The 18,381-nt window shown below is 29.6% G+C and overlaps 1 protein-coding gene and 1 long non-coding RNA gene across 2 annotated transcripts; one reads left to right on the forward strand and one right to left on the reverse strand.

Annotated features, from left to right (window-relative positions):
• Positions 1-9,183: 9,183 nt before the first annotated feature.
• Positions 9,184-10,662, forward strand: LOC146933311 (bZIP transcription factor 44-like). Its single transcript, XM_085705109.1, has 2 exons — positions 9,184-9,640; positions 9,789-10,662. The coding sequence occupies exons 1-2, from the start codon at positions 9,546-9,548 to the stop codon at positions 10,351-10,353; spliced, it is 660 nt and encodes a 219-aa protein (XP_085561235.1). The 5' UTR covers positions 9,184-9,545; the 3' UTR covers positions 10,354-10,662.
• A 2,278-nt stretch (positions 10,663-12,940) lies between these two features.
• On the reverse strand, positions 12,941-17,441 carry LOC146933312 (uncharacterized). The gene is made up of 2 exons (XR_015007417.1): positions 13,804-17,441; positions 12,941-13,310 (listed from the first exon to the last, which is right to left on the reverse strand). It is a non-coding gene; the product is annotated as an uncharacterized LOC146933312 (long non-coding RNA).
• Between the last annotated feature and the right edge of the window lie 940 nt (positions 17,442-18,381).

An 18,381-nucleotide genomic window follows, 5' to 3' on the forward strand; every position in this document is an offset into this window, starting at 1 on the left:
AATAGTTCTCAAATGGGGAAATGTATTTCATGTCGTCATAAAGACTGCGGGATTGATCTCCGTCTTTGAATAGATTAAAAGGTTAAAATTTCAATTTTATTTTAATAGACAACCATTTTATTTTTTCCTAATGACTCAAGTGTACTTGCTTTGTGTGAATTTAGGTACAACTGGGTCTGGGTGGGATTCTCTAACAGTAGGAATTATGGTTCTTGCAAATGGGTGGGATTTTACAATTATGTGTGTTGTTTTAATCCATTAATATATCCTTTACAAATAAACTTTGTGTTGTCTTTTAAAATAATATCTATATTTTAATGAAGTTTAAACATAAAATTAATTTTGATTAAAAAATTAGATATCAGCATTTTTTGTTGTTGTGAAACCATGTAATGTTGGCATGAATCTGAAATATGGAGGTTGTTACCCAAATCCAAACATGTTGCATGCATCCATCTTTTCATTGTAGATGATTTGGGCTGTGACTGTCCCATATGTTCCTTTGCATATTAGGTTAGCTTTTGGTACAAATGCCTCCTAATTATCAATTTCCCTAATTCAATCATGTTTGTAATTTAATTTAGAGAGTTTCTACACAACATTCATATATTGAAATGTACTGGTACGTTTGATTCATAAATCAAATAACTATTTATAGACTTTGGTATTTTAAGAAATATCATTTGGTCAAGAGAGAAAAATTGTGTGAGAGGTGTGAGCCATTTTGACCATTTGGTTAAAGTTTGCACATGATAAAAAAACTCTTACTATATTATATTACTAAAAAAACAAATTCTAATTAGTTTGTGCAGAGATAAGTTCACACAAGCCAACACATACATCCGTCCTTGTTTAACGATGTATTGTTATATGTTAAATTTTCGTGTGTACGATAGAAATTATTCTTAATTTGTATCTACATTAATACAAAATGCTTAGAGATAGTTATAGAGCGTATAAAACCAAAAACAAAAAAAAGTTTCTAAAGGGTTTAAGGTTTCTTAACTGGTCAGAAAACTTAATTACTGATAAGTATTATGGCTTAACTTTTGCAATAGCTTATTTGCCACATAGTGTATATATGGCTGAAGTCTGTTTCTTTATCGTGTAACTCACAACATAACCCCCTCCCCCCATAAACTTTGTAATATATATATATATACATACATATATATATATATATATATGTATATACATATATCTATATATCTGTATATACATATATGTATATATATATATATATATATATATATATATATATATATATATATATATATATATATATATATATATATATATATATATATATATATATATGGGTTATGATAGAAGACACCTTTTATGAAGGTGTCTTTTATCAAGTTACTCTATGAGCATTTGCGAAAAGACACCAACTTACTTTTAGGAAGGTGTCTTTTATCAAAGTTATAACTAAAAAGTGAAAATCACACCTTAAGGTGTGACTTGATAAAAGACACCACCAAAGGGTGGCTTGTAACATAACCCTATATATATATATATATATATATATATATATATATATATATATATATATATATAAGACTGTTTGGTAAGACACCTCTATTAGCTTATAGCTTATAGCTTATAAGCTCGTTTGACAAAAAAAGCTCTGTTTGGTAACACTTTTTCACCATGAGCTTATAGCTTATTTCACGAGCTTATAAGCTATTTTTCAGAAGCTATTCCAAGTAGCATTTGAGCTTATAGCTTATAGCTTCTCACTTTTAATTCTAGTTTTACCCTTATTATTCTAACTATTTTACCCTTAATCATTTATTATATTACTCCCTCCGGTCCTATTTACAAGAGAAAGTTGACTTTTTAGATACATTGAATAATGTATGTATCTAGTCAAGAACCTAAACCAAATACATAAATTATTTGATGTATCTAAAAAGTAAATTGTCTCTTGTAAATAGGACCGGAGGGAGTATAAAGTAAAATACATATATTTTAAATATGAATGCTATTTTTTTATGAATGAAAGATCCTTTTTTTTCTCAATAGAAAAAGGTATTTTTTATACCGTTACGTTTAAGTTTTTTTCGTTACAATCGTTACGCTTTTTTTTTGTGTGACTATTTCAATATTTAATGTCACCTTTTTTTTTTTGCGAAATGACACGTTATTTTTGTGTGATATAACATAATTGTAGAGAATAAGAATAAAGACAATGATTTACTCCAAAAAAAAAAAATGAGAACGTTACGTTTACCTTCACTATATATATATTTTTGTACAAACTATATTTTATTTATTGTTACGTTTAAACTTTTTTACATTTTATATCTAATTTTTTTAGGCAAATTAAAATAAATTAACAATGTTTAATTTAATAATAATATTAAATTAACAATGTTTAATTTTTAATTTTTAAATACTTTAAACATTAATTGATACAAACTTTATTATGAATTAAAAATGTCCTTTTATGTAATTTTACATCTATCAGCTAATTGAACCGCTAATTTTACCAAACACTTCAAGTAGCTTATCAGCTATCAGTCATCAACTATAAGGTATCAGCTATCAGCCATCAGCTATAACCTATCAGCAATCTTATCAGTCATCCGCTATTTTTACTAAACAGAGCCTTTGTGTTGATTTAAGGTGTTTCAAGCGGAAACCTCAAAATATTGATATTTATTTAATAAGTTGACATTTTTAAGAAGTATTGCGTGTGAACTAAATTGACTATAAAATAAATTTGTAAATAATAGATCCAAATGAGAATATTAATTTTTTTGACAACAAAGATAGTACTGCTATACTCCCTCAGTCCCTCAATAGATGACCTAGTTGACTCCGACACACGTACCAATGCATATGTTTCATCTTTGATATCTTCAATTCTCTACTAAAAAAAATTATGAAAATTTAATATTTTAAAAATATTCATCGAGACAAATCCAACAACATCTTACATGATACTCTTCCTTCAAAAAAAAAAAAATCCTACATGATACTCCCTCCGTCCCTCAATAAATGACCTAGTTGACTTCAACACACGTACCAATGCATATGTTTTATCTTTAATATCTTCAATTATCTACTAAAAAAAAATTATGAAAAATTTAATATTTTTAAAATATTCATCGAGACGAATCCAACAACATCTTACATGATATTGTTTATCTTTGTGAATTAGTAGAAAAATATGGTCAAAGTATGTCAAGTCAATAATGTATATTGTCAACTAGGTCATCTATTGAGGGACAGAGGGAGTATTATTTATCTTTGTGAATTAGAGAAAAATATGGTCAAAGTATGTGAAGTTAATAATGTATATTGTCAACTAGGTCATCAATTGAGGGACGGAGGGAGTATTTCATTACTGATCAAAGAAGTAAAGTGATACGCTATGATCATGGTTAAAATCACAAAGACTAGTCATGCATTTAGATCATTAATTAGTCGAAAGATGTATGAAACTGAAGCAGCCATATAACTTAGTCTAGTTGGTATAAAATTATTATCACTCATTCTACCACGTGAATAGTGTTGCTAATTTCCTATAGCTTGGTGAATTCCGCAAGAAGTAGAAGGAGTCAAAAGTCTATTAACAAGTGGTGTAAAATTTGGCTGGCGCTGGTGGTGGCAATAACTTAAGCAAGAAGGTTTATATTTATAAAATATATACGTATTTTGTATGTAACATGGACGAACGTGTGTTGTTAACATTGAAGCTTCGTAGAAACTACATAAAGATGAAAACGAGAAGACCCAAGTGATGCAAGTTGGTTAGAAAAAGGTTATTTGCATAGGTGGCTTGTACCTTTTCGTCACAGATGTAATATTAAAAGTCTGCAAAAAAAATATCATTGAGTTGGTAGAGTGTGAGAGATATAGATTCTTTTAAGTAACAAGCTAGGTTCATGGTTTAAATGTGAATATATATATTAAATTATGGTATACAAGGTCTTCATTATGCTCAACAATTACAAATCATGTATATTCTGTTGGTCACAAATTAAAAGAGTACTAATAACATATTCATTTCAAAATATTTTTTATTAAACAAAATTGAATTCAAATATATTTTACTAAATTATTCCATGTGAATTCACTTAAATTATTAGACCGTAGTTTGTAGTAACAAGAACAGTTTTGGTTTTTGATAATGTAAGTTCACTTAAATTTAAAGAGACAAATATAAATTTAAAATCAAATAATAAAAAAGTAAAGGGAGTATTGTACTATTGTTAACCTAATTAAAGAAATTAAACAGCAACAAATAGGTAGGCTGTACATGACCACCGCACTGGATTTTGGTCGGGAAACTTTTTCCTTTCTTTTTTCAGCAACACATTACATACAACTGGAACCATGTGCTTATTGCATTATAAGATTCATTCATAGTATATTAATCTGTAATATTCATCTATTTTGCCGGTCAAATGTCGGCTTAGGCATTGATATTTGTTTGATAGTGGATCTCATTCATGAAAGGTGAGAATATGTTGTCTTTAGAATGGTTTTTTAATTGATTTACTATGCTTATATTTTTATAGTAATTTAAATATTTATTATATTTGAAGTGTTCTTTTTTTTTAAAAGGCCAAAACATTAATGTTATATTAAAACAACACAATTAGAACATAAAGAGGGCTGAGATTGAAAAAATACAAAAATTTAAAGATTACAAAATAGGCATTAAAACAATAACGATATCTAGTTTTGTAGTGAGAGAAACTTCAATTTCTCTCTAAGTTCTCTTCCTTTTTCACTCATCAAATATGAGTGATTTTAGAGCATTTTTTGATCAAGAACCATCCCTCACATATTTTTCCCTTTTTCTTTCATTCTAAATAAGTGATTTATGATAATGTATGAAGTGTGAGGAAGAAGTACTTCACATCGATGAAATATGAGATATTGTTGAACAACATATAAATGTGAGAAGATCAATATTTAAGAAATGATCAGATATTGTGAATCTTAGATGGATATACATTTTAAAAATTTAGACAAAAATGTGACGTCGGAACTCATTTGTGTGATTGTTCTTAGTCAAATGTGTCTATCCTATTGTAGACTCCCTCAAAAGTGCCTACAATTGTAAATAGTCATAATTGAATAATTAGATAAATTATTTAATTAAATGAGTGCATCGTTAAAAAAATAAATTAATAAATACTATCTTCATATTTTAAATTTATAAAAAATTGAGACAAATATATATGGTAAAAAAACCATTTATTCAATGGCTATTTTTTTTGAAGGATAATACGACGGCTATTGTTAAAAAAAATAAAATACGACGGCTATAATGGCTTCGAAATATCTATGTATAATACATCTCAAAAAAAGGTAGATGCACAAAATGAAGAGTCCCATAATATAAGAATTCTTTTATATTTTATATATAAACTTCAATTTCTCATACATGGCAAAACAATAATCACAAAGTTGGAATTGAGGTATAGTATGTTGAATTTATTGTGACAGATAGGTCAAAAGCTTTTGCTGATCTCTCAACAATCACCATTTATTTTGACAAAAAAAATCACAATTGGTGATTTGCCATATAACAAATTAAAATAACATAAAAAATACGAATAATACTAAGGTGATATAGTTTTTGATGATATTGATGTATAAACGAATAATACTAAGGTATAGTATGATAAATGAATGAATAAAATAAATTATTTAGATAAGATAGAATGATTAATTAAAAGAGAGATATGTAACCAAAAAGAATTAAAAGAGGGATAGAAACAATGTCATTAATGTCACCTAAGACCAATGTTACTAGACCCCAAAGTGCTGAGTATGTACTACTCCCTCCATTCATTTTCTTTTGATGTTTTAACTCTTGGCACAAGTTTTAAGGAGTAATTAAAGTATATAAATATTTATGTGTTTTTGACTAAAATGTCCTTATTTATCATTAAATTCACATGTGATAAACCAAATGTCAGAACTACTTTAATAGTTTATGGTGTTTTCCAACAAGGGTAAACTTGAGAAAACAATAATAAATTCACTAAAACATCAAAAATTTTAGAATATAATAAACTCTAAAACATCAAAAAAAAAAAAAAAAAAAAGGAATGGAGGGAGTAATAAAGAAGAAGAAAAATCACAGACGTCTAGTACGAGTAACAAATAAGAAAAAAGAGAAATGATTCTTTCTAATTAAATACTGCAACTAACCCTTCTTTACCTAAGATTCCAAGAGCATATTCTATCCATAAATAAAAATTACTCAATCCGTTTCAAAATGAGTGTCGTTTTAGGTGTTTATACACATATTAAGAAATGCAATGATTAAAAGAAAGAGAATGATTATTTTACCAAATTATCCTTATTAACTATTGGTTAGTTTTAAAAGTACTCCCTCCGTTTCAAAATACATGTCCATTTTTTGCAATGTGCACTATTCACTTGACTTACTTTGACCATATTTTTTAACTAATCTATAAATACAAATATTAGCATGTAAGATGTTGTTTGATTTGTCTCGACAAATATTTTCAAAATATTAAATTTTTATAATTTTTTACTTTAGATAATTAAAGATATTAATTGTGCATTGGCATATGTGAAGTGGTTGACTTGGACATGTATTTTGAAACGGAGGGAGTAATAAATTGGAAGTAGTGTGCAAAGTATTAATTGGAGGGTACAATTGAAAAGAAAAAGTTATTATTGCATTGAAAACTGAAAGTGACATTCATTTTGAAACAATTTTTTTTGGTTAAAGCGACACTCATTTTAAAACGGATGGAATACAAATGAAAAATTTAGAAGTGGTCCAACCTAAAATAGTAGCAAATCAACATCATACTGCGTTGCCATTTGGTAAGATTGCCAAATGATAATCAAGCTATAAAAAGTATCACAATGAACCTACTCAGATTTGGTACTTAAATAGTTCAATGTACAAATCACTTTTTTTTCTTCTTCTCGAAATAGGTCCAAATCATTTTAATTATAACTTTTTTAAAGCACTTAATTATAACTTTTAATAATAATATTTAATAAATAGTATCTCTAAAATATTTATCATTTTTTAAAAGGAATTTACCATTTTAACCTTTTATGCATTTCCCTTGATCTTTTTTATGGGAGTGACATTTTCCTTGATCTAATTTACTAATATATTTTCTGTCAATTTTTTGCTAATTATATTTAAGCAAACAAATAAGTTTTAACTAACATAGATTAAATATTAAAAACCGTGAAAGTTAGTTTTGGTTATCATGACTTTTACGGCTGTTAAACGGTGATTAATCTCTATCAAAAAATTGGTTAGATATACAAAGTGAATCTTTCCCTTTTCATATGAATTTTTTCACACATACTGTATTAAATTGAATTCTAATAACTTGTTTAATTCTTAACATAATATTTTGTTTAAATTTCTTATCACTTGAACAACTCTACGGTGTTAAAGTAAAAACTTTATATAGTACTACTCCCTCCGTTCCGGAATATTTGACCCATTTTCTAAAAAAAAGTGTCCCAAAATAACTGAGCCATTTCAATTTTCAATACAACTTTCATCGTTCCCAATACAATATAACTCTAATTAATACTACTTTCATCATTCCCAATACAATATATTTCACTTTCCCCTTTACTCCCTCCGGTCTCAAATATAGAAAAGATTCATTTTCTAGGTTCATTGAATAATTAATGTATTTGGTTTACAATGTAGACCAAATACATTAACTACTCAATGAACCTAAAAAAGGAATCTTTTCTTATATTTGAGACCGGAGGGAGTATTTATACATTTTTCTTAATCTGTGTGAAAAACCAAACTGACTCAGATAAAATGGGACGGAGGAGTATCATTTATTTAACTTTTGAATACATAATTGCTTTGTTTTTAGAGGTAAGCGTGCACGTGAATAGTAGGAATGGCCATTGTCATGCTGTCTAACTAATGCTTTCCAAGTCCCTTCCTTTCTGGCTCACGGGTTCAGGGTGTCACACAATAAGTGTTAAAAACACTCATTTTTCAACATTCTTCATATAATTTCCTTATAAGAAAAGCTAACAAGTGTCTAAAATACTTTTTAAAAAGATTAAAGAGAAAATTTTATCTTAAAAATAATGTATTTAATACATTTAAAATTTAAAAATACATTTTTTAATTTAAAACTTATAATTTATTTCTATTTTTGAATCATTAACAAGTGCTCTTGACATTTGTTAACAAAATCCTTTCACTTATTTATTGAATAGAATCAACCTTGATTTCATCACTTTTCTATCATTCACTTATTTATTGAATGGAATCTACATTGATTTCATCACGCGAGATCTATTCGTAAAGTGTAAGATTCACATTGATTCCGTCTAATAAAAAAATGTTGGCAACACTCTTCCTTTAGAGCAATGTTATTTGAACATCAATTTGAATGACAACCACATAGACAACCATATTTTTAGAAAGAAAAATATGTATTGGCACGAAAATCAAAGTAATAGAGAGAGAAAGTAAAAATATAATATGAATATGAGAGATAAAATTGTCACAAAATTTTTAAAAAATGGTTGTACAAATATCATTTCACCTTCCTTTATCTATTATCAATCGATTCAATACCTCTTTTTTTTTTTTTTTTTTCTATCTCTTGTTCGTATCACATTATCAAATCATTACATTTATTATATCACCCTCTCTTATTTCTTTCCCTCTCAAGATATATGTATACACTCGATAGGTGTCCATCAACATTAAAATTCCAATTCAACCTACACTCAATTCTATAATAAATTAATAAATTAAAGGGTTATGTTAACCAGTGCTCTCGGGACACTAGTTAAAAAATCATAAAGAGAAAATTTTAATTTAAAAAAGACACTTTATTGACTTTTAAGAGATTGAAAACATAATTTCCAATGCAATACGTTACTATATTTGATCTTAACTAATGTCTCGAGGCACTAGTTAACATTACCTTAAATTAAATTGTTATAAAATATGAAAATGTTAGTAATAACAAGCATTGGATGCAGATCCCTTAGCCCCACTTTCACCGTCTTTTTCTATTTGTATTATGCATTTTTGTTTTAATTATGCAGTACACCATTAGTAATGACCAAACCAACCACCCATTGTCCAATTTTTTATGTTATTTTAATTCAATAATTCCAATGGGCACAATCATTTTTCTCTATAAATTCAACTACTGAATCCCCATCAAAACCTCTTTCCTTCTCTTCTTATCATCTCTTCTAAAAATTGGTCAAAACTAATCCCCCCTCTTCCATTTGCATATTCTTCTTTATCATCTTTTCTTCCCTAAATTAGAGTCTATCCTTCCGCCCATAGTCTTTGACACCCTTTTCAAAATTCTAGAACAAGAATTTTATTCTTCATATATATAACCAATTAACCATCTCATATTCACAAATACCTCCTAAACCATCCATAACCTCCTTAAAAACCCTGTAAGCCCTTTCAAACTTTGATTTGTAATTGTTTCTCTTACAAGTCTTAACCTGCACAAATCAATTTTAATTTCTCTTGTTCATATAGTTATGAATGATTGAAAAAAACACAAATGACTCCAGTTATCTGTGAGATCTCTATGATAAACTCCACTCTCAGACGCAGGACACATTTAGTTCAATCTTTCTCTGTTGTTTTCCTCTACTGGTTCTATATTTTCTCATGAATTATTAATTAACCTATTTTCTTTCTTTTCAATACAAATTTAGTTTCATTATTTCTATCAACATAATCAATTAAACTACCTAGTTAGAAAAATAGTCCTATTACCACGATCTAAGCCGCGACATCAAAGTTTTTTAGTTTTTAACAAACACAACGTAACTGCAATTGAGGCCGCATCAGTAATATCAAAGATCGCAACACGCGACCTTGATATGGCTTCTCCTGGTGGAACTTATTCATCTGGCACAAGCTCTCTTCAAAACTCTGGATCAGAGGGAGATCATAATAACATGCAGGTGAACATAACAGATCAAAAGAAGAGGAAGAGAATGCAATCCAACCGAGAATCAGCACGAAGATCAAGGATGAAGAAACAACAACACATGGAAGATCTAAGCAACCAAATTGAACAGCTGAAAAAAGAGAACATTCAAATAAGCACAAACGTTGGAGTAACTACTCAGATGTACCTGAACGTGGAATCTGAAAATGCTATTCTTAGGGTTCAAATGGCTGAACTTAGCCACAGGTTGCAATCACTTAATGATATTATTCATTACATTGAATCAAGTAACTCACTTTTTCAGGAGACAGATCAATTGTTCAATGATTGTGGATTCTTGGACACATGGAACACTTTTCCTGTTAGTCAACAACCAATCATGGCTTCTTCTGATCATATGTTAATGTATTGATTGGTGAATTTTGATGACAAATTATGCATGAATGGCTTTTGGTTGCTTCTGTGTGCTAGTTGATTGTAACATGTAACAACCCCTGCTTGTCTTGTCTCTAGTATTTTTATTTTGGTTTAGTTGTAATGTCAAATTGTCAATTGCTTTCATTTTATATTAGATTATTATTATTATTATATTATAAGTTTTATATGAGATGTATTAAGGTTGAGTAAAAAAAAATTCAGATGTATTAGGGTCTGTGTGTCTATGTAACTTTTTAGAAGGGGTTTTTATTTTGATGATTTATGCAATTGGAATTATTACCAATCTTGCAATTTTTTTCTTATAAGAATGTGTTGGTTTTAAGGATTAGTATCTCATTTATATATATAAATTATTTTTACACATAGCATACATTTCTACCGTGTTTGGAATCGAGTGGGGATGAAGCTAGATACACGTTTTTTTAAGCTACACTTTGTCGCTTCTTGTTTTCCACAACGGCAAGAAGCTATACGTGCAGCTGCAATAGAAAAAGTGGAACAAAACACTCCCGCTTCGTCTAAGAGCATCTCCAACGAAAAGTTGTTAGAGAGTTCCTGAGTTTAAAAAGTGTGTTCTAACGAATTCTACCATTGGAGGAGATTGTTGTGACGACGACTAGCTAGGACGATTATTTGCAGAAGTAACCCGTCCTTAACAATATGTTACTCCCTCCGTCCCAGAATATCTGGCCCAATTTGGTTTTTCATACATATTAAGAAAAATGTATAAATAAAGGGGAAAGTGAAATATATTGTATTGGGAATGATGAAAGTAATAATATTAATTAGAGTTATATTGTATTGGGAATGATGAAAGTTGTATTGAAAATTGAAATGAATCAGTTATTTTGGGACATTTTTTTTAGTAAATGAGTCAGATATTCCGGGACGGAGGGAGTAAGTAACTTCTGGACTCATCCTAGATTAGTAAGCATTGCACCAACTACTTTAAAGTGATGTGACATTGTAGAGCTCACTTTAACTACTACCCTTAAAAAAGAAAAGGATTGCATTGCACCATTGCTCTAACAATACAAAGTCTTGTGGCAATATAATTTATCAACTATAGATCTAATGTCGTTATTAAATTTGAGATTGTAAAATCAATTAAATTGATGATATAATGTATATGAAATAGGTGAAAAATGTTTTGAATTTTATTTGGTTTGAAAGAAAATTTGATTTGATTTAAATTTTACAAAACTTTAGACAATATTTTTTTTAATAAACCTTGACTTATAGTTAAAGAAACTGTGGGTGTGGGGGGTTTGCGTTTGCTTCTGTAATTTTTCTCAAGATGCATAACACGACATATATGTTTACTTTTGGTTTTATGCAGTGTCACAGTGGATCCCACCCATGGTTGAAATACAATCACTATGTACGATATTTTTATCACTTTATTTCTGTGTCTATTTGGTACTGGTTTTTGTTTCAATTGGGTATCTGTTTATATCACTTATGGTTATATATCACACTATGTACAGGCTCAATAATATAATTGGGGACCCAATTTCTGAGAATTTGTACTGCATTAGTAATGTTATTGTACTGGCTATATCAATTTGGTGCTATTGCTATAAGTAACTGCTCTTGAAGCATGAAAATGATGTTCAATTTAGCCAGTGATTTTTATTTACAGCTTGTTTTGTTTATACTTGGTATTGATTTTTCAAATTGGTGGTGGTTAATATTTGTTATTTATTTTTCCATTCCATCACCAAAATTGTATTGTAGAATATGGATACTGTCATGAATCATAAACTACAGGGAATCCATGACTAATGCTAAAAGTAACATAACCACCCATGGTTTATATTGACATTTGGTGCTGGTTTTGGAACAAGTTTTTGCTACTGGTTCAGTTTAATACTAGTGTTGCACCAGATTTGGCTATTGGTACCTGTCATGTCACATGGTTTGGTGAATAAAACTGGTTTGTGTCGTGAATCAACATGTGAATAATGGTCCGTCGATTGTTATTTTTCTAAATTTTCAAGCATTTGCGACCATTGATTGATGAGTACTATACATGCCTAATATTTGTTCATATATAGACATTGTCACCATGTGGTTGTGATGTTTGCCACATTAACAAAACAATTAATACCTATCATAACCAGCTAATACACAAGCTTGAAGCATCTATAATCTATATTTAAAGGGGGAAACTAATTAAATATGTGGCGGTTACTTCGATCTTTTCAGAAAAAAGACCATTATTACAAATATAATAATATAATGATAGAATAATATGAACCTTCCTTAACAAATAAAGGCAAGTTATGCATGACAGCATGGGAATATAATACTCGCATTATTGGTTACGCATGCCTTCATTGTTGAACATAATAAGGAGGAAAAGATGTAACCAAATAGAAATAAAAAGGGTCTTGTTACTCAATTTTGTTGCTTAACCAATACCTTTTTTTTGAAGGAAACCAATACCTTGAAAGTACTGTTTAGTATTCTCCAAATAAAAATTAGGAGAAAAGTACAAAATATTCAAAGTTAGAGTTAGCTAATTAATAGAATTTGCCTAATTAGCTAGCTAATTAATATTCTTTGAAATATGTTTTGTACTGGGCCAAGAATGCCCACAAATTCCAACAACTACATTAATGCATAGGATCCTTGCTAGCCGTAACTCCAACAACATCAACAGACTAACAATTGTAGGTTTCCTCCATTGAAACTATCTATTCGTAATGACTTTGTTGAGGCTCCCCAATGACCGACTATAGCGACAACCATATAAATACATGATTTTACTACAAAGTAAGGTACACAATCTTTCTGCCATAATATAATTCTCACCCTTCCTCTCTTATTGACTTAAGCATGAGAGTGCTTGCAAATTACCCCTACTTTCAACTCAATGGATCACTGTTTCAATTTGACCAACCATTCTCGATCACTTCAGATCAAAATCTATCAAGAAAAAAAACTATAAAATGATATATCGTTTTAAAGATATGAAAATATAAAGGTCGTTTAAAGTTATAAGACAAATTATAAGTTATAAGGAGAATGGACTAACTTATAGTACTATTTTGTTTCGAGAACTATATAATTTGAGCTGATTGTAGTTGGACTCAAATAATTAACGAACTTTAGTAATTAATATCAAATTAATCAAAACTATATGAGTTTGATCCTTGACTGAAACAATTAACCCTTCAAATTAAAGATTTGCATGTATATGCAATAATGAGTTACTGTATATTTTTTTGGTTTGCCCAAGGTATTCTCATTCGAAAGCCAAACACTAATCATTTAAGCTACCTAGTTCCACTTAAGGGTTTGATCTATTTCAACAAGTGTTCTCCATGCACGCCATTAATTAAGACAAAAATAGCATGGTTAAGACCCAAAATATAATTAAATTACTATCCAATGATAATGTAAATGTATACATGCTTACAATGAGTTGATTTTGGTCCAACTAGTAAGAAATACGTACCCCTTAATCAAATGGTCAAGCGTTCAATCTTTGCCTCTTGCATATAAAAAAATTTTGGTAAGGAAAATTCACCTTGTGTTTAATCACGTCTAATCAACATTAGAAACTTGATATCTACTCCCTCCGGTCATTATTATAAGCAAAATTTCATTTTTTAGATACATTGATTAGTTAATGTATCTAAAAAGTAGAGTTTTGCTTATAATAATGACCGGAGGGAGTATAAGATAAGATGGGTAACCCAAAAAAATGTAAATGTAAAGATAAGAGCACAATCATTTATAGTGTATAACGAGTAGTAGTTTATAGTGTCTCAACTCTCAAGGATAGTAGTATAGCACGAGCTAAGGAAATACGAGAACTCGAATTAATTGTGTTTTCATTAAATACTCTCCCGTCTTAAATTATACTTTGGAAAATGCTAAATATCAAGAATGATTTTATCAAGAAAGATTCAAGAATGATATGGTAGAATAATCACCCTTAGATTTCAGTCTTATTTATTAACCTTTCATAAAAAAAAATACATAACACCCATCACCCCATGATTTCCGGTCAGGTTGAGATTTTATTGGCTAACATTAACTTCGGGACAATTTCTTGATAAAATTTAAGGGTGATTATTCTGCCATGTCATTCTTGAAATTTTCTTGAAAAAATCTTTCTTGATATATAGCATTGCTCTTAAAAATTTAATATCCTTCTTCGATAGTTAATATGCAGCCACAAAGCAATTCTTTACATTTGCTGATGACAGAAAATGGTCACTCCCACATCAAAGTTATTCCTTCAACGCCAATATGTCTGTTTTTCACCTCCACATGTACCTAGTCTTGGTCACAAAAAATTATTACAAGAGCAAGTCCCATTAAGGAAGGTGGAATCTCATGTTATCCCTCAACAATTTTTTTCTTGTTACTTCGGATGCACCACACATTACAATATGACAATCTTCACATATCCTAAGGTTCTTCATTATCTTTATAGTGGAACCAGCATGTGTACTAAACAATTTAAATGCCGAAGCAAGTTTTTCACTATGAGACATAATTAAGAGCCTCTTTCCATCACAGAATTTAGTTTTGGTTGATATCCAATAGCCTTCAGTCACCGTAAAAGATCATCTAATGCCTTATTTATCTCATTAATTTCTGGATGTTGAACAATACCCTTTTTCACTTCGACCCAGCTACACCTGGGATATTTTCTCAAAATATCAATTGCTTCAAAAATCTTGAGATTCTATATTGCCACTCAATTCCTTCAGCAAAGTAGAGATGAAAATCTTTGACTTCAATTCGTCTAAACCGTTCTGTTGACAAGTAACAGCCTAGAGTGCATCGGTGAATTAACTTTTCCCAATAAATACTCTTGTCAGTTTCAAAATGATAAATTGCATTCTGGAACGATGATAAGATCATATGCCAAGAGCAATATCTTTTTTATCCAGCTACATAACACAACAAACTTCACAAAAATGTACTGTTATTCATCTTCCAAGGCATACTTGAGGTGATATATTGTTGAGTGAATAAATAGTAGATAAAAAAGCGCTGAGCCCCACATATCAGACAATAATTTATGGACCTAAAATGCAAAGAAACAGAACAGGCAAAGACTATAACCGTTGGCAAGCTTTAGCAGATAACGTAGTTGTAAACGCAGACGGTGATTCTCATACTGAATTTTTTTACTAAATTATTCTGATATAAAGGGAGAGTAAAGTGTATACTTTTGAAAAATCAATGGAAAATAATATACTCCCTCCGTACTTATATGTAAGCACCATTTTATCAGAGACAAAGAGTGCTTACATACAGGGATGGAGGGAGTAGTGAACAATAGCAGCACTAATTTGCAAGCAGGCAACAGTCAATACTTGCCAATAAGATTACTTACCAACCACAGTAGTCATTTCACATGGACCAAATGCATCCTCGACGAACTAAACAACACTTTGAAAATATGATGCAAGCATCCCAATGCTGAATGCAATTCTTCTTTACTACGGTAGACCGAACACTTTACTCTCAATAATGTATTGACATAAAAAACGAAGCAACAAGAATGTATTGACATCAATAGCACAATCATCCCACATTGAAATTACAAGGATCTATGATTGGAGAAAATTAAATCAACAGCATCCGAAAAAGAAGATATGAAAAAACCTTGAGCTATTGGATGTTTTGGATCCAAAGATTCTCCAGCAGTTGGATTGAATGATTTGGACAAAATTAAAAGCAACACAGCTTTTTCACTTTTGTTTAGTTCACCCAATCCCCGCGCTGAAGGAACTCTGGAACAAAATCATTTAAAAGACTAAAGAGTAAAATGCAGTAATTCACCGCTTTATAATCGGTGAGTTAACAGTCTTCCCGATTTATTATGGATAAAGCGGATTCTTGTCTTTGTGGTTGAAATGCTAAGAATTTGTCTTCTTTTGGAAGACCGACTTTAACTAAAATGGTTATGTAAGCTCTGCCTAGTTATGTTATGCAGTTATAGTGCATCTTCCTAAATCTTTCTAAGATATTGTTGATAAAAATTGTTAGGATTTTCCATGGGTTTATGTTACAACATCAACTCGTTACAGGGTGTCCTGACTCAAAAAAATTGAGACTAAAATAGACTTTTACTAGTGTAACACCACTTGATAATACAGTTATACACCCCAAAATTACTCAAATATCCTTATTGAAAAATGAGTCTTGTTAACGATTGTCTAAAGCACTCTTTAAGAATTCTATATTAAGTAATTATTTTTTAAAAAGAATTCTATATTAAGTAATTATTTTTCAAAAATATCAAACTTTTCAATTTTCAATGCATTAATTACACAAACTATTTTAACTGCTCTCTCCGTTTCTAAATGAGTGTCGTTTTAGGCTTTAGCACACATATTAAGAAATGAAATGAAATAATCATTGGATATAACGCTTTTACTAAACTGCCCTTACTTTATAAGAAAAAGACAAAATTAAAGTTGCATTGAAAATTATAGGAGAGAAAAGTTGGAGTATTTGTTGAGGGTAAAGTTGGAAGAAAAAATTAAAGTTGTATTGGAAATGTAAAGTGACATTCATTTTGAAACAATTTTTTTTTGTTAAAGTGACACTCATTTTAAAACGGAGGGAGTAAATCACATCCAACGATAATTCACGGTCCTAATTAAAGTAAATCACATCCAATCCAAAATACTGTCAAACAATAACGTATGGTCAAGCAGAACAAGTACACTCCAAAATAAGAAGAAATAAAAAAATAACCTTATGAATAAACGAAAGAAAAAGAAAATTTTTAAACTAATAATGTTATGAGTCATAGATCTTCACCTTGAATAGCCGATGTGAAAATAAATATAACAGCGCAATAATAGGCCTACTCATATTTATTCACATCGGCTTATACCTAGAAAAAGATCTCTGGGCTCAAAACAAAACATTCGAGACTATGCAGTACCACTTGGTATTGACGAGTAAGTGTCCACTGCTCGTTTATATATCTAAGCCCTCTTCAACTTTTAAGCTTTCTTTCGATGTGGGGCTTTATTAAATTCAAAAGGTTAGACTTACAATACGTTTGGTTTATATGAAAGGTGACTCTATACAGATGAAGGCTGATGGTTGAAAGGAGATCGATGAAACGTGATGTCACTATGTTGGGGGTAATTAAACCTGCTGAGCCGGATTGAACGATATTCCAAATCAAGGTTCTCCTCATTATGTTCCATGGATGTGTTTGTAAAAAAGAAAAAGAAAAAAAGAACAAGATAGAAATAATATAGGTGGCAAAAATTCTCAATTGACTAGCGTTAGTTAGATAACCAATTTAGTTAAAGTCGTCTTCCTCAAAGGACAATTTATTAGCTTTCCAACCATTAAGACATGATTCCACTTTATCTAGAATAAATTGAAAGGACTGATTACGAACTTTATTGTGAATAAAAGCCACCCCAAACCAAATGATGGTTCAAACTAGCACTCTTTCTGCTCTCAATTATATTTTATTTTTTTAGATTTATTGAATAAATGATTAAATTCAAATGATATGTATTCTACATCATTTTATCTAACGAATCTAAAAATAAAAAATTGTTTTTAATTGAGACTAGAGAGAGTACAAAAGAAATATAAATAAAAGGGGGACAATTAAGCTCCCTAATTATGTTATGTAGTTGGTGTCTCTTCCTCGATCTTTCCATGGTATTGTTGATAAGAAGTGTTAGGATTTTCTGCGGAGCGACTTAAGACAATGATAGAAAATAAACATTGTTCAAAGCACAAGCAGTGTTAGGAAAAATTCAATACATTGTCTTTTAACAAAAAATGATTTTAGTTAAAAATGAATTAAATGTAAAATGATTTATGTTGTGATACATTCATGTAAAAGTGAATGAAACAATAAATTTAAGTGTAAAAATCATTTTAAAGTAAAAAACTACAAATTTTATCCGAGTTAGAATTAATTATTGAAACAAAATTAATTTTAAATCTCTATAATCAATATTTACTCCTCTAAAAATGGACCAAACATACA

Source organism: Medicago sativa, chromosome 4 (genome assembly GCF_051527215.1).
Source record: "Medicago sativa cultivar Bolivia chromosome 4, Bolivia_mono, whole genome shotgun sequence".
Lineage (NCBI taxonomy): Eukaryota > Viridiplantae > Streptophyta > Magnoliopsida > Fabales > Fabaceae > Medicago > Medicago sativa.